Source organism: Thamnophis elegans, chromosome 9 (assembly GCF_009769535.1).
Source record: "Thamnophis elegans isolate rThaEle1 chromosome 9, rThaEle1.pri, whole genome shotgun sequence".
NCBI classification, from domain to species: Eukaryota; Metazoa; Chordata; class Lepidosauria; order Squamata; family Colubridae; genus Thamnophis; species Thamnophis elegans.
In genome coordinates, this window is record NC_045549.1 from 494,965 (window position 1) to 515,889 (window position 20,925).

The 20,925-nt window shown below is 57.5% G+C and overlaps 1 protein-coding gene across 1 annotated transcript; it reads right to left on the reverse strand.

Moving 5' to 3' along the window:
* Nucleotides 1-17,503: 17,503 nt before the first annotated feature.
* SPR (sepiapterin reductase) lies at nucleotides 17,504-20,077 on the reverse strand. The gene is made up of 3 exons (XM_032224657.1): nucleotides 19,704-20,077; nucleotides 17,897-18,187; nucleotides 17,504-17,816 (listed from the first exon to the last, which is right to left on the reverse strand). Exons 1-3 carry the CDS (start codon nucleotides 20,011-20,013, stop codon nucleotides 17,626-17,628), a joined length of 792 nt encoding a protein of 263 aa, XP_032080548.1. The 5' UTR covers nucleotides 20,014-20,077; the 3' UTR covers nucleotides 17,504-17,625.
* Between the last annotated feature and the right edge of the window lie 848 nt (nucleotides 20,078-20,925).

Below are 20,925 nucleotides of genomic sequence, written 5' to 3' on the forward strand. Positions count from 1 at the left end.
GGACCGCGGCGAAGGCCCCCGTTCTGCAAAACATGGAGTCACCGAGTGGGCCGAGAGCCCAGTTCCCACAAGCGGTCCCCGCCGCCAGGATTAAGGCTGAGGTCCACTGCGGCCGCCTAGGCCGCTCTGCATGCACCGGTTACGTGGGAGGACCGAAGGGGCGTTTTGCTCCGCAGTCGCCACGGCCGGCGGGATTTTTTTCTGCTAGCCCTTCGCGTCCCTTTCCCGATGGTCCGTATCGCGGAGGGGCCGCTTTCTCCGCCGAGGTCGGGGGTCTTTCTCGGGCAACGAAGCGCGAGCGCCCTTTCCCAGCGGCTTCTCCAGCGGGCGTTTGTCCCCGGCCCGGGTAATGGAGGAGACCAACCGGAACGTCCGATCCGGAATTCGTTTCTTCTGCCGGAGGCCGCCCTGGCTGCCTTCTAAGGGCGCCAGGGAGAGACGCAGAGGCGGCCGGCTCCGGTTTTCCGCTCGGGCGGGACTAGGCCGGGGTCTCAAGGGGCAGAAGGATTTGGGGAGACAAAGGGGTCCGAACGGAAGCGGCTTCCGGCGTTCCCGGGTCGCAACCTCTCTGCCTTTTCTCAGAGACCGAGGAGCGGCGGGTTTGGAGTGGCCGACTTAGCGGGAAAGGGGCTGCCGGCTGCTCCGAGGCGTCCCGGTGAAACCGGATGACCTGAATGGAGGATTTCATGCCGAGCCGCCGCCCGAGAGGTCCTGGAAGAAAAGTAACGCAGACAGCCTGGGACGCCGTGCGGCCCCAACCCTAGAGGTTTTCAGCGGTGGCCGGGCTGCCCTTTGACCGGAAGGGTCTGAGGGTCCTGAGCTGGGTGGGCGGGCGGGGGCTGGACCAGAAGAGCTCCGAGCTCTCCTCCCATCCAACGAATCAAAGGTTCGGTAATAGAAACGGAGATGCAGCGTGAAATGGTCTTTTCAGGATGTCGATGTTTTTCACAGGAACCGTTTCCGCGCTCTCTTCCCGCGCACCGAGGCCGGAATCGATGTCACCAGCCCCGCGTCCCCCTCGCTGCTCCCCTGGCCGCAGACGCGCCGCTTTCTTTTCGAAACCAGCTCCATTTCCCTTTGCATCCCGCGGTTCCAGCCCTTCGTTGCGCCGGAGCGGGCTCTGAAGCCCCGACAGTTTAGGCGCCCACCGAGAGGCCGCTCCATCTCAGCATCTTCCGAAGAGCTCCGGTCGAGGCGGGCGCTGAGCTCCCTTCGGCCTCCAAGGGGACTCCCGCCATTGCCGGCAGAGGAGCAGAAGGAGGCGCCTCCGCGCTCGGGAGCGGTCTCCTCCTTCCACCGCTCCGAGCAAAGGGAAAGCCGGAGCGGCACCGTGAAGCGGCCCAGCGAGGTTAAGGTCCGCGATCGCCGTGACGGACCAACAACCAGGCGGGCTCGGCGGCCGCTCCCCTCGCGGCGGGCTTCCCCGCAACCTTCCCGCTCCGTTCGGCAACCGGGAAGAGGCCTGTGCCGGGAGATGGAGCTGTCCGGGGCGGGCTTTGCTCTCCGGCCCCACTCAGGACCCTTCGCTCTCCGCCTTCGGGCTCCCCCGGCCCTTCAGCTGCCCCCCCCCCCACTCCGGGTCGAGGCGAGCGCAGCCGGGCGACGGGCCGAAGCAAGGCCGGAGGAAGAGAGTGCCGTGGGCGCGGCTAGACGCTGCCGTCCACAGACTTCGGCGAGGCTCGTGTGGCCGGGCCGGCGCTGGTCTCCCTCGCCCGTGCGAAGGTGGAGGGCGCTGAGCAGGCAGGGCGCTCCTGTCCCCGGGGCCCCAAAGCGTTGGGGAATCGAATGGGAAGGCGGGGACGGGCCTAACCCTTGTCGGCCAGGGGGCGGCCGCTTCTCACTACCCCCTCAGGGAGAAAGAGGCCGCGTCCCTCACGCCCTTGAACCACCCCGGTGGGGGTGGGTGGGGCGGAGGGTGTGTCGTCCCCTGGTTCACCCGAATAGGCAGGATCGGTAGAAGGATCTGCCCAGCCAATGGAATCTCCCGGACCTTTAAGACCCCCAACTCCACCTGACTTAGGAGCCAAGCGCCGTCCGGGTCTGCGCGTGTTGCGGTCGTCGGCCGAAGGCTGAAGTCTCACCAGTGAAGCCAATTCCGCCCCCAGGACGCCCTTCTGGCTGAGAAGGGAAGCGGCGGGCAACGGTCCGGGAGCCCCACTAAGACCCTCCCCCCTGGTTCGACCAGGCAGAAGTGGAGGCCCTCCCCTGTGGTTTCTGCCGTGGAGGCCAGTGGGCGCTTTCGCCAAGGGCTGCGCCCACCAGGGAAAGCGGCGGCGGCAGTTTGGAGCATCGGCCTCGCCCCTTCCTCAACCGGAGGCCTCAAAGCCCCCCAGGCTCTGGCGTTCCTCTGGCATAACTGGAGGGGGGTCCAATTTACAGGAGCTGAGGGGGGAAAACAACAAACAGGTGAATTTCCCCAGAGTAGATAGGCAGGTTAGATCCCACTTTTCCTAAGGAAAATGCGTCCCTAGGATCCAAGGACTCCTTTGGTTATTTGGGCCAGGAATGTCTTTGGATTGGGGGCTTCCCTCCTTCTCCCTTTCTCGCAGGAAGTGAAGGAGTTTACACTGCCTTTGCTTACTACAGGGGCCTCGTCTCTCCCCTCCCTTTCTCCCCTTCCTCTCTTCTTCCTCTTCCCCTCCCCTCCCTCCCTCTCCTTTTCTCTCCCCCCCTCTCATATACACCGAGGTGAACACGGTAAAGAATTCGTAAACCAGGCCTCCTCTCCCCACCCCATGAGAGAATGGCGCCTTTGATTAGACCAGAGGGGATTCCTGGGGGGCCACAAGTTCAGGTTCTGCCCCACTTGCCAATTCCTGAAGATAACTAACAAAAGCTTTGAAATTTGGCAGCCATTCAAGGAGCTGAAGCAAGGAGGAGGCTCTCCCTGGCCCTGAGCTGTGGGAGGCTCCCCAGGATTCCCTTGGCTGCTTTGGGGATGGCACCAAAGGAGAACATGAGCAGATCGGGACATGAATCCACCTGATTTAAAATTCAAGGTACCTTTCCAATATTACTTAAAGTGTCCTGTCACTTTTGAAAGCTTCTTTAAAAAAAAAAAGCTGGAGATTTTAACTCTGGGAATCAGCCTGGAATTCCGGAAGGTATAACATTCCCTTTAAATGCATGCTAAGAAGTCATTAAAAAAAGTAAATAAATATAATTTACAGATGATGCCAAGCCTATTAAATGCCTTCTATTAATCCAATTAATTTTTGTTGATGGTTGACAGATTTGTTCTACCAAAACACTGGAAAAATGTAAAGTCCAAAGTCTTTATTTGAATCGGTGGCATTTGAAAGTGTGGTAACGGCACTGGATGAATAATATAACAGCAAAGAGGGTTAATTAAAACTGCTTTATTTATATTTGGCTTCCATTTTTAGTAATATCAATGAAGTAATTTCTGGTAACCATATATTTTTAATGGAAATAATTTAATGTACATGTTTAAAATTCTTGATTTCACTTGTAAGTTTTGAAATGTACTAAACACGTATACTGGTAAAACGTATGTTTTAAAAAACTTTGTATAGTTTCTCTTCTTAATTTTGTTGCTTTTATAGACTTTTTCCTTCATTAAACATTATTTTATCACTGTATCATTCATGTTCTGGATTCACAAAACATGGTAAATCCTAAACCAGATTAACAAAACAGAACCTAGATTTTTTTCTCCAAGCCACATTGGTGTCCCAGGTGCCCATGGAACCCATCTTGGCCTCATGCAGACTGCGTGGGAGGGGGGGGGGAGTGTTGTCCTCAGCTGCTCCCAAAGGTCCGAGAGTCCATCTGAATGAGGCATTCCTTGGCTTAGGGAGGGCGCAGCTCAGAGAGAATCAAGGGATTCTCCATCAGATGAGTGCTGCTCAGGGAAATGAAAAACAACCCCTCCCCCCAAAGTAATTAAAGATGAAGAATGTTTAAAGAGTGAACAATTCAGGGGCTAGAAAAGGCCATGTATTTTCTTGGCACAATGTCCCAGGATGGCTTCCACCGAAATGGGGCTTTTCTTGCCCCCAACATCTTTAGAAGTAGAAAGAAATAATAACTATCACAGTACGATGGACCTGCAGGGCTGGCACAACCTGTAACCTGTTCACACTGGTGCAGTAGGACTGGGTCTTTGTTAATAGGATTTATTGGGACTTTTTGTCTTCACTGTGACTTGTATTGTGCTGGGAGGGGGGGTGCACTGAGGGAGCTCAACCGATCTCATTGTACATATGTTGTGCACTGACAAATAATAAATAATAACAATAGTTAGAAATCCCAGCCAGTCCATGCACTGGAGCCCCGAATGGCCAATCAGTCTCCCATTCGGAGCACACACACACACCTGTCTGTGGAGAGCGTTTCTGAGGGGACACATGGATGTGATGGCCCCCCCAACAGCCCTTCCGGGTTTGGGGGAAAACGGGGGGGGGGGCAGAAAAGCCCAAACAAAGCTAGGCAGATGCAAAGTGCAAATGAAGGAGGGGGGAACTAAAGCAGTGGCATGGATGGGAGACCACGAGAAAATCCACAGGAAGTAGAGTGCACAAAAACCGAAATGATGGCCTCGGAGGTGGCATCAAAGCCCATTTTACGCCTGGAGGGGGTGGGACTGAGCTATGGCTGCACCCGTACAGCCCCATCTTGACTTTTTGACCCACCCTCTGCAGACTCCCCTGGAGGAGGGGAAAGAAAACCAGAAGGGCTTCTGCTGCTGACGTCATCAAGAGGTCAGCTGGGCTCAAGGAGAATGGACGGGGGGGGGGGGCTGAGGATGATAAAGCCCGAGCACCTGTCAGTTTGTGAGTGACAGAGACAGACAGACAAGACAGAAACACAGGCACACACACACACACCCAGACAAGCATAGAAGTCTCCTATGTGTGCAACATGGGATCGGTGGTGGATTTCTGCTGAGCTCCCCAACCTTCTGAGAGAGGAAGGGCCCATCAATCAAGGCCATATGCCGCCGCCGCCGCCGCCGCCCAATTTCCTCTCTCGCAATTTGTGCGGCGTTCGGCGTCGCAGCCGTCGCGGAGATGGCAGCCTCCCAGCCCTGATTAGGCTCAACAGATTTCTCTTCCTTATATTTAGACTCTCCATATTGCTTCCAGGAAAGTGCGCATTTGGAAGGCAGAGACGCCCGAGGGCCATATCCTGCCACCAGGCTCCGCAGGTACGCAGCCTGCTCCCCGCCGGAAAGGCCTCGCAACCGGGGCTTCTGGTGCTGGCGAGCCTGGCTCTGACCTCCACCCTCGCCCGGCGGGTAGGAGGGAAAGGGGCGCGGACCACTGGCCTCCGCATCCCCCGGCCTCCCCGCAGGAGAGGGACCTGTTTGCCCGCCTCCTCCGTGGGCTTCCAGGCGAACTGGCCTCGGCCGCCCCCGCTGCCCATCCCTGGGCTAGTACGCCGACCTCCCCTCCTCCAGCCGCTCTCGGGGCTCCCTCCAAAGAACAGCTGGCCACGAGGCTGCCCGGGGCCGCCCAGAGGGAACCCTCCGTCCCTCTCTCGCTCCTCGCCTGGCCCGAAACGCGGCTGGGCCAGCGCTAACAGGTGCGCCGAGGCCAGAAAGACCAGCCGCTAACTGTGTGGTCGGTGAGAGGGAGATGTAGGCGACTGGAGCCTCGGGGTCGCCTTTGGCCCGTCAGTCTCGCTGCCTCCTTTGCCCACCGGCGCCTTTTATTCCCCGGCGGGGCCCCTGGGAATTCACGGAGCCTGCAGAAAAACCTCGGCCTCTGGTAGAAAAGGGGCTCCCAGGAGGCTTGGGAGGGGGGGGCGGAGGGGAGCCCGGGGAGGGAAGAGGCAGGAGAAAGGATGGGCGGACCTCCTTCACTTCACCTGGGGGATTTAGTCATTCCTCTACCTTTGGCTAGGGGGGGGAGGGGGAGAACTGGGCAGCAGGGGACGAGTGGCGTGTGCGTGGGGAGTTCGTCTTCCGTGGGGTCAGAGAGGGTCCCGAGGGCGGCAGGTGGCGCGGATACTGTGGCCAGACCAGCTGAGGGCTTGTGCCGGGCCCGGGGAGAGGGACGGCAGGAACCGGGATGGGGACGGGGGCTCCGTCGCTGCGACGCGGGATGGGCAGCTCTTCCGTCGGCAGCAGCCACATCCCTCCCCGCGCAGCGCCCCAACGTTGAGTCGGTAGGGCCCGGCTAGAGGGGGGGGGTGTTGAAGCGCCGGGGGCATCGCGCCTTGCCAGCTCAGGACGTGGGAAGGAGCAGGGCGGCCGAGAAGGCGGAGACCGGCTTTGGTGGAGCGAAGCAGTGCCTGCCCTGAAGAGCCTGGTCTGGGTGGGAGGAGCAGCTTCAATCCCACGGAAAGCCCCCGCCACCCGCTCCCTCCGCTGGGTCTCCGGCTCTTTTCTCCCCAAACTCGTAATTAATCGCTCAAGGCAAAAGTAATGAATGTTAATTGGCCATCTGTACAAAGGCTAATTAAAATCTACCATGCTGGGGATTCGAACGTCCTGCGAGCGGGCGGCTGAATGGAGCCGAGCCCAGCCGAGGAGGGAGGTGGCCGCAGAAACCCGCTTAAAGGATGGCGGAATGGCGGGCCGGGATCCGGCTGGCTCCTGGCTTTGCCGCTGTCTTCCTTGGGACGGGAAGCCACAAACAAGCCTCGAACCCCCGCCGCACCCCTCACCCCTCCCCGGCCCCTGCTAGGCCGCTTCTCCCCTTCGAGCTCGGCTTATGCTCGACTTCTAAGTCAGCTGGGAGTTCGAAGGCTGCCCCCTCCCCGCCCCCAGGGAAGGTCTTTGTAGGGAGGACGGAAGGGGGGGGGTCCCCCGGGTCTCGACTATCGCCTCCAGCCTTTCGCTGTGGGGCTCGGAAGGGGCGGCCCAGAGACTCCCCGGAGGAGTTCTTGAAAGGGTCCCCCCCCTTTCTGAGTCTTCGCTCCTGCGACGTTCCTTTGCAAACGGCCGTGGCTGCCAGAAAGAGGCGCCGTAAGTGCACCAAAAGGCTCAAGGAGCGACCGCCCCGCAGAACAGGAAACCGGCAGGAGCGGCGGAGGCGGACGAGGCTCCCCGTCGTATTTGCGAGACAGGAGACTCCACGGAACCATCTTCCATCGGACGCTTTCCGAGGCGGGTGAAGCCCATTCCTCCTAAAATTGACCGGAAAGATCCCCGCTGGTTTCCGGATTTTATAATGGGGGAAGCCAGAGGGGCGTCACCCTCGCCCCCCCCCATGCGGAATGATTGGTCAACCGAATCATTCCCGGGACGGAATCGCAAATCGGATCCTTGTGGGACTGGGACAGTTAACGCAAGTCGGAAGCTCAGCTCCCCCCCCCCCACCATGCGCGTCCGGTCTTGCAGGATTAGACCTCCTGCCAGCTGATCTGAGACCCACTTGCAGGATTGACCCCCCCCCCCCAGGACAGCACAGGGGGTGAAAGCCGTTCCCAGCGGCCCCGCGCCTCTCGCTGCCTCCGATACTTTCTGCCCGGGCTGCTCAACGAGTCCCGCTCCTGGGACCCTCCCCGCCCTAACACCCACCCACCCCTCCACCGCCGGAGTGCGGCTGGGCTCAAGCGGAACGATGACCTCGGAGCCTCACAGGCGCGGGGGAGCCTTACCCGGCGGGGAGGCCAGGAGAGCTCGCCCCACCCGCGGGTTCCTGCAAAGAGCTCGGGGGGCGTCCAGGGCGGCAACAGGCCCCGAGGATTCCTCAAACCGGGTTTTGCCCCGTTTTCCGGGTTCCCTTTATCGGGTATCGGGCTGGCCTGTAATTTCGTGTCTCCTGCGAGCCCGTCCTGGCCTTCCCTTGCCCCCCACCCCCACCCAAGGGAGGGAAGCCTCCGGTCCGCCAGTCCCCGAGAAGCCCCCAAGGGGCCGAGGTTCCAGGGGGGGCGGCGGAGGCCCGCGCCTGCCCGGCTTTGATGAAGCCTGTGCCTGGCGTGGGGTATCCAGGAGACGCGTTTCCATGGGAACTGGTGGCACATGGGCTTCCCTTCATCCTCTGAATAGGACTGAGGTGCCCCCCCCATCCCCGGAGCCGAAGCTGGACGTCTGGAAAGGGAGAGAAGGGGAAGCGGAGCCCGGCCGAGCTGGAGAACCGGCCGCTCCTTGGCATCTGTATCCCCCTTTCTCCGGCCGCTCAAGGCGAGCTCCGTCGCGCAGGGTCCCGAGGCCATTCTGCTGAGCGCCGGCGGCACCCGACGAGCTTCCGGGCGGAGGGGCCCCTGCACCGGGGTCTTTGCGGCTCGGCCAGGTGCCCCGGAAGGGCCGCAGGGAAACGGGGGGGGGGACCGGAGTGAGAGCCTGGCCTGGAGGGGCGACGGCGGGAAAGCGGCGTCCGAGGGGGCGCAGCGGAGAAGCCTCGGAGCTGAGAGCCAGCCCTTCCCAGGAGGGGAGGCCGTGGCCAGAGCAGCCATGCGAGTCTTCGTAGGAGTGGAGGCGAGGACGCCACCAGGCGAGGGGAGCGACGGATAAGAGGCCGAGTCTGGACAAGGGGGGAGGTTGGGGGGTCCCGTTCCTGGGCTCTCCGGTTCTCCTGCAACCACCGCTCCCAAGAGGGTGTAGCGACTTCCAATGTTGCAGGTGCAGCGGGCAGACGGACCTAGATTGCTGCCAGGGCAGCCGGGGCCAGACCGGTAGTTGCACCGGTCAAATCCGCAGGAAGGAGGGGAAGCAGCTGGAGGCCCAAAGGAAATTGGAAGCCCCGTTTCATCCCTGACCGAGATATTGGACTTTTCTTAGGAAATGGACGGGGCTGCAAGACTAAAGATGAAGAAACGGAGAAAAAAAAGAAGGTTCAGACGTTGGATTTGCCTTTTCTCACAGTGAGGTCTCACTTTTGATCTATTTTTATTTTGCAATTAATGTCTCCTGATGTGCGATCTCCAAGACAAACAGCCGCGCTGAGCAAGGAATGGCTGAGGCCGCACAGAGGCCCCACAGAGGCTGCTGGGGTTATACATAATCCTACATATCTCAAAGTCTTGGCACATTGAAACCTGATTAGGAGCCCGTAGCACAGTGCGGTTGCTGGAGAAACAATCGGGGTGTCCAGTCGGACTGAACCCGAAGTGCCGTGTCCAGATCTGGGCCGTAGCGCTAAGAAAGAGAAGGAATTGGGCTTCGGGGGCTCTCTGAGCTGGGCTGTTTCCTTGCAGACATTTCATTACCCAACTAAGGAACATCGTCAGTGCTAGAGGAGGAGTTTCCTGATAGGGAGAACAATTAATCAGTGGAACAGCCTCCCTCCTGGAGTTGTGGGTGCTCCATCATTGGAGGTTTTCAAGAAGGGCTTGAACAACCATCTGCTTGGGATAGCTCTTGCCTTGGGGAGGGGGGGGGCAGAGGGTTGGACTAGAAGACCTCCAAGGTCTCTTCCAGCCCCAGGGTTGTGTGGAACAGGAGGCCCTGAATTGTATGCGGAGACCCGTGAAAAGTGGTTGGCAGAGGAGTTGCTGGGTAGGTTCAGCCTGGGGAAAGGAGGCGAAGAGGAGACCAAATACTCTGTTCACCAAAGGACAAAGCTCCCGAGGGCAGGAATAGAACCGCCAAGGGGGCAGCAGGCGGAGAAGGGGGAGACTTTAAGGGGCCCCGAGGGGCAGCGATTGCAGTCCTAGAGCAGTGTTTCTCAACCTTGGCGACTTTCAGTCCTGTGGACTTCAACTCCCAGAATTCCCCCAGCCAGCTATGCTGGCTGGGGGATTCTGGGAGTTGAAGTCCAAAGGACTGAAAGTCGCCAAGGTTGAGAAACACTGTCCTAGAGAACTGAGAGAGGAGCCCTGACAAGGGAGCTTATGGACACAAGCAGGATTCTACTCTGCAGAGAGTGGAGCCAATGAAGGGAAGGGGCAGCAAAGGACAGGGACACACTCCCCCCCACCCCCCACCCCGAAAAAACCCAGGTTCTGAGCCAGGCCAATCATTGCTGCTTTCCCAGAAAATGAGCCGGCCAGCCTCCTTTTGAGCTGACCGGGGCTCCTTCCTTGGCAGATCTTGCCTGGAGACTTCCGGGAACCATCTCTGGATTCCAAACGGGGCCAACAAAGGGTTGCTGAGCACACTGCCCCCCAGTGGGGGAGAGCGGTAAAACCTGTGCTTCCTCAGCCTGGCTATACTTGTTTTCAGAGTCTTGAGAACAAGCCGTTTCTGGAGGAACAAGGGGGCCCTGACGTCTCTCTCCCTCCGTCCCTCTCTAGGTGAGAGGGAGGGGCCCCTGCCTTCTTCAACTGCTCTGTCCTGGCTTCTCACCAGCCGCCCCTGGAAGAGGGGAAAGGCCAAGCGGAGTTGCTTACAAGGCTGGCCCAACCCCTGACCCTTCTCCCCCTCCCTCCTAACCCTCCCCCTCAGGCTCCCAGACTGGCACCTTCCTTCCTCCCTCCCTCCCTCCCTCCCTCCCTCCCTCCCTCCTTGATTGGCTCTTCGCTTGGCTGCCCAGGGAGGAGCCGGGGTCAAGCAGGTGGCAGGCGGGGGAGGGGGGCTGCCCGGGGGGGGGCGTTCTGAGGGAGGGTCCACCGCTGGACTCCTTTGGCAGCTGGCCCACCCTTTCATCCCGGGGATTCAGGCAGGCCTCCACTTGGTTTAGTGACCATTAAAGTTACAGCAACACTGGAAAAAGTTGACTTGTGACAGTTTTCCACACTTGCAGCATCTCCGTGGTCACATGATCACAATTCAGATGCTTGGCAACTGACTCGTATTTATGACGGCTGCAGCGTCCCAGGGTCACGTGATCCCCCTTTGCAACCTTCTGACAAGCAAAGACAGCAGGGAGGCGAGATTCGCTTAACAGCCGTCCTTCTTATGGGACCCAGACATAAACCACCCCCCCATGTCTAGAAACCCAAAGGGGGGCAGAGCTACAGCCACCCTCCCTCTTTGGAGGTGCTGCCCAGCCTGGTGGATCCTGTGGCTGAGCAGCTTCTTTGAGGGGGGGGGGATAGAAGGGGGCCCTCCGGATAGCGGCTCAGGAGAGGAGAAGGAAGGCCTTCAGAGCGGGGAGGGGGTGCTGGTGGCCCTGCTTGCTTTCGGCTGCTCTCCTCATCCCTCCAGACCCCTGAAGGAGCTGCAGAAATGAGAAACTAGCTGCCCTTTCCCACCCGACAGGAGCCCCTCTGCCCATGGGGAGCCGAGGGGGAGGGAGAGACTTGGATGGGAAGGAATGCCCTTCCGTGGGGATTGGGCACAAGGAGAGCACCCGGGCAGCCTGGCTGGCTTTTCCACGGCTTAATTAATAACAGAATGTGTATATATATTGATGGAAGCCTCTATTAACCCCAATTGAGGCACCGCAATCATTAAAAGGCGCCTGGGAGCAAGACAGCTTCAGAGGCATCCAGGGCCCCTGGTGCTGGAGCCGGTTAATCAATGACCTCTCCCTGTTCTTGGCCGGCCCACGCAGGAGCCAAGAGGAAGAGGTGCGTGAGAGTGTGCGGTGTTCCCTCCCATCGCCTCTTCTCTCCCACAGCACCCCCCCTCCTTGCTGTGTTTCTCGGACTGCTTCCAAGGGAGGACCAAAAGGGGCTAGGTGGGGCCCAGAATTAAATTCACGGGGGAAGGAGGGAGGGCCGAACAAGAAGACCTCCGTTGCCCAAGACAGCAGCCCAGATGGGGGGGCTGGAGCGGTGGGGACAGGCTGTAGGGGGGGAGGGGAAAGCTGCCCCACAGTCCGAAGGGGGCCTGGCAGAGGAGGGGGCAGGGCTGCTCACAGCCGCTGTGGGACAAGGGGAAACAAGGACAGGCTTGAGTTGGGCTTCCCGTCTTCAAGAATGGGGCTGACCGGATGGTCCTCTGTGATGCAGAGCTCCTGACCTGGGTGGGCTTGATGAGAAATCCTCCAAGACCCTCATTTAACCTTTTTAGATACTTTTGGCCCGGATGACGGAGGCTCCATTTACATATGGCTTCTCTCCTTGATCAGTTTCCATCCTGTTAGATATCCCCCCCCACCCCGGCTGACAGACTGCAGGAGGTTCCCACCAAGGTCCTCTGTTCCGGAGGGAACAGAGGTTGAATCTCATTGGCTGAGAGGTCTGACAGATCCCTTTAAAAGGGGAAGCTGCCCGACCATTCCTCAGCCGGATGTTTACTTGGCTTGCAATAAAGAGCAGTTGTTTACTGAAGCCTTTGGTGCCTCCTTTAGATCTAACTCCTGGATCTAACACATCCATGGCTTCTTATCCTGCCTTCGGGGCCTTCGGAGAACAGGGTCTTCTTTGGAGCAACCCTCAAATACTGGAAGGCTGCTATCCTGCCCCCCCTGGTCTAGTCCTTCTGTTCTCCAGACCAGCCGAACCCGAATCCTGCAGCCGTTCTTCATATATTTTGGTCTCCAGGCCTTTAATCACCTTTGTTGCTCTTCTCTGCTCTCTTGCTCCCATCTCAAGATCTTCTTTATATCGGGGTGACTTTGGGCCAGCCTGCCCAACCCCCCTTAAAGGGTTGTTGAGGGGAAAAGTGGAGGCAGAATTAGATTTGTTTGCTTTGAGTTCTCTCTCTCTCTCTGTCTGTCTGTCTGTCTCTGTCTGTCTGTCTGTCTCTCTGTCTCTGTCTCTCTGTCTCTGTCTCTGTCTCTCTCTCTCTCTTGCACACACAGAAGGTAGGATGGAAATCTAATAATAATCATCATCATAAAACGAGCAGGATCTGATCTCCACCCGTGGAAGACTTTGCTCCAGTGAATTCCAGCGCTTTCCTTCTCAAGCCCCGAGAAAAAGGCAGAGGCTCCCCAGGGCTGCCTTTATGAAGACCCCAACAGTCCCTCCCAGAGCCCTCCAGTTGCTGTTTGGCGGTCTTCTAGTGCCCCCTGCTGGCCACCCACGGGAAACCGGCCTTCTGTCCACGATACAATCGGGAGGGGTCCTAGGCCAAGGGCAAAGGTCAGCCCAGGGGAAGCTGCCCTCTGGACCTGCACCGGCAGAGGTGAGCCTCTCAGTGGGTTTCACCGTGGGAGGGTTGGGGGCTTTTAATCACAGCTCTTGGGTCGCTTTTGGATACGCAAGTGGCGGGGGGAAGGGGGGCAGAGCTGCAGGGGGGGGGGGGACTTGCAACTTATTTCTCCAACACTCCTTCCCCACCCTTCCTCTCTTGCCTGCTGGGACTGGCTGCCGATCTTCATCCAGCCAGAAGGGGGAGCCCTGACCTTATCCACCAAAGTACCTGACCGTTGATTGGAAGGGGGGGGGAAGAAGTGTGGGCTTTGGGCTTAGCAAATCGGACGCCTTAAAGGGGGGGAGGGGGAACAGGAAAGAAAATGCTGCGTAATGGGGAAGGGGAGGCAGCCATCGCAAAGGGACACCTGAGACCACGTGGAGGAGAGCCTGGGATGGGAGCGACTGGCCTGGGGAGATGGGGGGCTTCCAAGCCAAGGAAAGGGCTGAAGGGCTGGTTTCCTGCCTTGAGCGGGGAAGTGGGGTTGGACTAGAAGACCTCTGAGATCCCTTCCAGCTGAAAGGAACCTGGTGTCAGCTTTCCAAATACCATGTAAAATTAAATCAGTCGAAGCCAAAACTATGCTTAAAGTTCCAATTTAATAAAGCAGACGTGTTGGCATCGTGCTATGGGATTCCGACTCTGGAAGTTACATCAGAATCCCACCCAGTTAAAAGTTCATGATCTTGCCCCCACACCCACAGTCCATCCCATGGTCCAATCTTCTTCTTCCACGCTGGCGTCTACGCCCAATTGCTTCCGTCCAGGTGTGAAGGTTTGGGAGACAAAAGGTGATCTTGAGCTTCTAGGAAGGAATTTCTTATTTTGAAAACAACACATTCTACCCTTTGCTAAATCCCCCCCTTAATGAGAGTGTGTCATTTCTTGTCCTGTGTTCAAGTACTTTGGAGAATAGGTTGACACAAAGTGTGACACTGTCCAATTGTATCTAGTTAGCACAACTTCCAAAAGACACAAAGCCCAGTTTTTTGAAGATGTTTGTATGTTTGTTACAACTTTTCTTGCCAAGGTTGTTAAGTGGATCACTGCAGTTGTTGAATTAGTGATATGATTGTTAAGTGAATCTGGCCTCCCCATTAACTTTGCTTATCAGAAGCCTGCAAAAGGAGATCACCAGATTCTCAGTCACTGCAACTGTCAGTTAATTGCCTGAATTACGATCACATAACCATGAGCTGCAAAGGTCATAAGTGTGAAAAACTTTTTTTCAGGGCGGTTGTAACTTTGGACGGTCACTAAATGAACTGTCCTAAGTTGGGGATCACCTGTATAGTGTCACATTGACATAGCAGGTGTTTTATTATTAAGCTGCTAATTTGAGCTTTAAATGACAGGAGAATCATTTCTGGTATTTGAAATAGGAGCCAATCTGCAGTTTATCTTTTGCCTTCCCTCAAAAAGGACTCAGAAGGGGGGGGGGGGGCTGGCTTCAGCCTTTTCATTGTTGCTGGTGATTAGAGGGGTTTGTATTTGAGTGTTTCCAGTTAAACTTTGCAGAAATAATTTATCTAACCTTCAGAAAAGGAAAACAAAAGGGCAGGTTGTGACTTTAAATGTGTTTTCTTCTTCTTGCCTTCAGTGATTTTAAAGTTCAGCAAAAATAAAAGTTTTCAGAAATGCTCAGAGTAGGAGGGGTCTTTCCTACAGAAACACCAGCTTTCAATTCAACAATTAAAGTTCAGGGCTACATGATGTGATCAATGCAATCAAGCGGAAGGCAATATAAATGATTAACTTTAGGGATCAGGCAACATCTGGCAGAGTTTGTGAATCTGACTCTTTACCTGGATGGTTTCCAGTGACGTGCGGTGACGTTTATGGCTGGTGAGACAGCATTTTTTTTAGACTTGTGGACTTCAACTCCCAGAATTCCACTGCCAGGCATGCTCAGTTCTGATTTAAAGCGACAGCATTTGTTTTTCTAAACTTATTTACTAAATAGGTTTCCTTCTTTCTTTTTCTTCTCCCTTCCCCTCCTTTCTACCTCTCTCAAACACACACACACAAAGTTGCACCAGGATTCAGAAAATTTAGGTTTTCCTCCCCAGCCCATGTTAGTAATACCACTAGCAGCATTTTGGCTGGCAGGTGGAAGTAGAAGTGGAAATTCATTCTACTGAAAACATTGTTTTTGCTTATGATTGGATAATTAAAATTTCAGAAGACCCAAAGGCATAGTATTAGAGTGTTACATACTGCATAAACTAAAGAACTGTCTCAATATGCTCCCTCCCCCCCCTCTCAAACACACACACAAAGTTGCACCAGGAGGATGAAGTTTGAATTCCTCCCCCTCCCTCCGACCCAAATGTACCTTTCCCAGCTGTTTCAGAGAGGATTTCAACTCTGCTCTTGCCTGCCATCATGAAAAGGAACAAAAAATGTAAAAGGAAAAAGGCAAGAGCTGAGGTCAGGCTGAGCTAGTTGCTGCCAGAGTCACAGCAGTGGATGACTCTGCTTAACTGTTTTAAAAAGCCTCTAAAAATGCCCTCTGCAGGAGAACAATGTGCCTCATCTAAGTCAGGAATTTTTCGGCTTTTAACCCTTGCTTAGCTCTGCTCAAGTGATCATAAAGATAGACTAAATGAGGCCCGTGGTTCTCCCGCCTCCTCCTGTAGAGGGCGCTTTTTTAGAGGCTTTTTAAAACAGTTAAGCCCTAAGCAGAGTCATCCACGGTGACTCTGGCAGCAACTACCTCAGCCTTTTACATTTCCTTTTCTTTTCATGATGACAGTGGTGAGGCTCTGCCTCCCCGTCCCTGATGGTTTCTTTAATTGAAGCTATTGGGAAGCTCCCAGTGTGAGTTATAATCACTGTTAACTCTTAATGTTATATCTTGACGTGGGGCTGCTGCTATCTTGATGTCTGGAACATGTGTTCATCCTGTCCTGTGGCTACGTAGGACAGAGGGGTTGGAATGTAACTACCAGATTGCAAGGACACAAGCGAGCAGTCAGGCGAGGAGACCCGAACTCACAGGTAGTCTCACATTGCAATGAACAAGGAGATGGATTCAATTTCACAGCTACTAAGATTGTTGGCCGAGCAGGTACAAAAAGAGCCAGGGAAGTGACTGAAGCCTGGGAAAGGAGCCTCTCCTCAGCCAACAGGACTGCTGGTTTATCACAAGCGTATCAGATAGTTAGGAGGCGGGGCTTGACAGCACCAGCTAATGACATCATAACTGTCTATCAACGTCCCAATCAACCAATAAAAAGCCCCGCCCACTCCATAAATGCTCCGCATAGAAAGGCCCAAAGGACCCACACTGTTAACAGAGACAAGCTCCCCGAGGATGGGCTCCCGCATGAGTCCAGCAGCTCGGAAAACCGAATCTCTGGTCCTGATGACCGGCCTAGACTGGATCCTGCAACGTCATCCTGGGACATACAGGGGGTTAGACTAGAGGGCCTCCAAGGTCCCTTCCAACCCTATTACTCTACGTTCTCCGTTCTTCCTCCAAGGACCTGCAAAGAGGCCCCAAAAGGACTGGCCGGAGGGGGCTGAAGGAAGCCCAGTGGCCCACAGCCAGCTCCATTCTCCAACAAGGTCTCCCCTGGCTCACAGCAGGCAGGACTGCCAAGGTCTCTGATAGGGCCCAGCCAAAGGAGCAGCCCTGGAACCCCTCTGTGCCCCCTGCCACCTGGGGGTTAGACCCTCCTGCTTGGGCCTGCACAGCCGTGTGGAGCTGCAAAAGCCGCCACGAAGGGGAAAGGAGGATCTATGCGGAATATGGAATGGCCACCTATGGGGGGGTCTCAGTTGTGCTTGTCCCAAAGGGGCTTTTCCGAAAGGCAACTGCAGTTCAGAGCTGAAGAAGCTTCTTTGACGAGAAGCGAAACGTCTCCACAGAAAAATAAGAAAGTCCTGTTGCCTCTTGAAAAAGCCCCTTTGGGACGATATAGAACAAGAGAGTCGGAAGGGACCTTGGAGGTCTTCTAGTCCACCCCCCTGCTTGAGCAGGAAACCCTGGACCATTCCAGACAAAGGGCTGCCCACTCTCTTCTCGAAGACCCCCAGTTTTCCTGTTCCTCAAAGTTCTTCTATTAGGGCAGTGGTTCCCAAACTTGGCAACTTTAAGACTTGTGGACTTCAACTCCCAGAATTCTCCAGCCAGCTGGCTGGAGAATTCTGGGAGTTGAAGTCCACAAGTCTTAAAGTTGCCAAGTTTGGGAACCACTGTATTAGGGCACCAAAGATTGCAGCCACTCAGACAGCCCAAGCGGGGCAGAGGCTCTGCTCAGTGCCAGGGCGCCCTCTCTGCCACCCAGAAGAAGCCCATCGTCCAGCACTGAGGGGGAAGAGCTGGCAGATGCCGGGCAAAAGCTCTCCCGATTCCCTCCAGGGAGCCCTCCTCAGCTGTGGGCTGTGCAGCCCTTCCTTACCAGGGAACCAACTCTCTCAGACTGGTCCCTGGCAAACCTTCATGCCAAGCTGGGTACTCAGGGCTGCTGCATGGATCCCTCCCCGTTCAGCCACACCTTCCACCCTGTGCAGAGCGACAGTTTCCACACGTAAAGAGTAATTTTTGGCTGGGGTTTTTTTTGGGCACAGGGACAGTGCAGAACTTTGCCAAAGGCTTCTACAAGGACGTCAGATGCAAAACTTCCTGGCAGACCTTATTTACTGCATGAAAAAAAGCCACAGAATAATTCCTGGTCTTTTGAGAAAGGAAGCCGTGCCATGGCGAAGGGACCTCCAAGGGAAGCAGGACCCCGGAGGGTGGCTCAGGGGTCGTAGAAGTCCACGTGGGCACCGGATTCGAAGGCGTTTGCCACCAGCAGGTCCAGCAGCTTCCGGGCGGAGACGTCGCAGTCGATCAGCTGCCCGGATTCCTTCAGGTGGATGAAGGCCTGCCTCACCTCCGGGTCTGCCGAGAGGGAGCGGGCTTCTTCCTGCATGGAGGTGTCCAGGGGGCCTGCGGAGAAGGAAGGCGGGGCAGAAAAGGGCCACCAGCCACAGGGGATCCCCGGGGGAGCTGGAGGGTCAGGGACTCACCTGGCGCGTAGTTCAGCACCCGCACGTCCGGCTCTTCGGCCGCTAAGACCTGGAACATCATGTCCCGAGCTGCCTTCCCCGTGCAGTAGAGGCTCCAGCTCTTGAAGGGCTTCAGGGCGCAGAGGGAGGAGATGTTGACCACCAGGCGGCTGAAGCCAGGCTGGGCGGGAAAGGCCTTCAGGACAGAGGCGGTCAGGCAGAGGGCAGAGGTCACGTTGAGGTTTAGGTAGCTGTTGACCTCGTCGGGCTCGGAGAAGTCGGAGAAGGTCTTGGAGATATTGCCCAGAGATCCTGGAAGGGAAAGGGGCCCTGCTCACCTCCTGCTCACCTCCAGGGGAGACCAAGGCCCAGAAGGACAGGGGAGGGTGAGAAGCAGGGAGCCCCCCCCCCGAAGGTTTCCTCCCGTTGTCTGCAGCAAAAGGGCCACTTGAGGCTGGGAGGATGCCAGGCAGCTCCTGGCCAATCAGGGGGAAAGGACAATATTGCCCACAGAAGGTGGCAGGACCAACCCCAGCAGAGGGCCCGATCCTGACTGTGGGCCGTCGTGGTGCTGAAAGCTTTGGAGCCATTTTGCTGACCGTCAGAAAATTAACGCTTCCAATACTTGCTGAGCCAAGCCAGACCCATAAGAGGCCGGAGGGGGGGGCATCTCGCCTTCCCCCAGAGAGGAGTGGCCCCCTCACCCTCATGGCCAGCCCAACTGCAGCCCAAGCCCTCCGACTGAAGGGTCTCCCAGGCCCCTCATCAGCCGTGACCCCTGGAGCCGGCTCCAGGTCACCCGGGAGGACTCGCTCACATGGCGCGCCCATCTAGGTGCTGCCAGCCCGAAGTGAGCTCAGCAGCCTCGCACGGCCTGTCTGCTGGTCCTGTCTGCTGGGGAAGGGGCACGGTGGAACTCGGCTGTCAATGTGGGGCCAGGAGGGTCCCGGGCAGCCGCTTCTCAGAGCCCCCCACCCGCCCGCCCAGGCCCTTACGTGTCGCTGCCTTCGCGACTGCTCTCCCCAGCAGTGGGTTTCAAACATTTTGGGACTCCGAGGGAGGGAAGGAGGGGGGGAAGAGAGGGGAAAAAATCCCAACCATCGACTGCTGGAGCATTTAGGTGTGGAAAGGCCGAAGGTTTAGGGGCTGCCAAGTTGAATCCTATTGTTGGGAGTTTTCCCCCTCTCTCCCCCCTCTCCCCTCCCTCGGAGTCCCAAGAATTTTCGCCACTGTTTTGGTGGCTGTGGCTTGGTGGGCGGGGGGGGGGGGTCATGTAACTGAGGGTGCGTGACATCAAATGTCAACTTGGCCACGCCCACTCAGTCACATGTCCACCACCTAGCCACAAATGGGGCTAAAAATTTTGACCCCCCCCCCGCCCGAGCACCCCCCTAATCCGTAGGAATCCAGCCTTAAGAAGCCTCCACTGGGCTTCTGGGCCAGAAGAGGAGGGGGCTCCCCTTCCTCCCCACTGCCTCGGCTCCCACCCCTCCTGGGGCTGATGCCTCACCTGGCAGCCCCTTCCTCTCCAGCCCGAAATCTGTCCCCCTCAACCCCCTGCAGACCCAGTGAGCCAAAGGCTCCCCCAGCCTCCTCTACCTGGGTCCCTGGGCCTCTGAGAAGAGGGGCTCCCCTCCCCTCCGGCCCCCCAGAACTGCGACCTTTCCCCAGGGGCTCCTCCGCCGAGTATTATGGGCTGTCTTGGCTGGCGGGGGAGGGGAGCCTGGGAACGCCATCATCTCCCCTCCCCCTTTAGCTGCCCCCCCTCAGTCGAAGCCCCCAAACGCCCACGACCCCCCCCCCAATCGCATCTCCCCGCCGCTCCCACCGGCGTTGTTGATGAGCAGCAGGCGCTGGGGGTCCCCGGCCTCGCGCAGCCCCCGCCCGGCCTCGGCCACCAGCCGCAGCCCCTGATCGCAGCCCAGATCGGCGGGCAGCGCCCGCACCCGCAGCCCCGGGAAGGCGGCGCGCAGCTCGCCCTCCAGCCGGCCCAGCGGCCCCGCCGAGCGCGCCACCAGCAGCAGCGCCGAGCCGGGCGGCAGGTGGGCGGCCAGCAGGCGGGCCAGGCTCCGGCCGAGCCCCCGCGAAGCCCCCGTCACGATGCACGCCGTCCGGCCCCAGGGGCGCCCCGGCTCCATGCCCGCCGCCGGCCCGAGCTGCGCAGGGTGAGCGGAAGGGCGCCTGTCTCCCGCCGGCCAGCCCAGCCTCCCTCCCAGCGCCGCCCCCCACGCTCGGCGCCGCCCGCTTCCAGCTGCCGGGGCGGAGTGGAAGCCGGCGGGCGGAGAGAGGCCGGCCGGGACCCGCGAGGTCTCCCGCTCGTGCAGGGGCTGGACTAGATGGCCTCCAAGGCCCCGCCCGGCTCTTCGTCCGCCTTCTGCTCGGCGCCCTGCGTCCCCTTGACTTGTGCGGGCTGCTCTGCATCCTCCCGGCCGCTGCTCCCGAGGGGGCCCACCCGGCTGCTCCCCTGCTTCCAACCTGCCTGGCTCTGCCGGGCAGCGGATCCCGGTTGTCCCCGCAGGAGAGGCTGCTGGGAGACCCTCCAGTCAAGGCCCCCAAACTCTTTGGGGCTTCAAGATTATTCATTGGGGAAGGGGGGGTTGGACTCAGATGAACCGACCCAATAGCAGCCTTCCAATATCTCAGGGGTTGCCCCAAAGAAGAGGGAGTCAAGCTATTCTCCAAGGCCCCTGAGGGCAGAACAAGAAGCAATGGGTGGAAACTAATCAAGGAGAGAAGCAACTTAGAACCGAGGAGGAATTTCCTGACAGTGAGAACAATTAACCAGTGGAACAGAATTTGCCTCCAGAAGTTGTGAATGCCCCAACACTGGAAGTCTTTAAGAAGAGGTTGGATAGCCATTTGTCTGAAACGGTGTAAGGTTTTCCTGCCTAGGCAGGGGGTTGGACTAGAAGACCTCCAAGGTCCCTTCCAACTCTGCTATTGTATTGTATGTTATGGAGGCTCAGAAAAGTGATTGACTGCTGGGCTGAAATTCCGCCATTTCCACCAGAATTGGAGTTCAGGTCCTTCCTAATGGAAGAAAGAGGCTT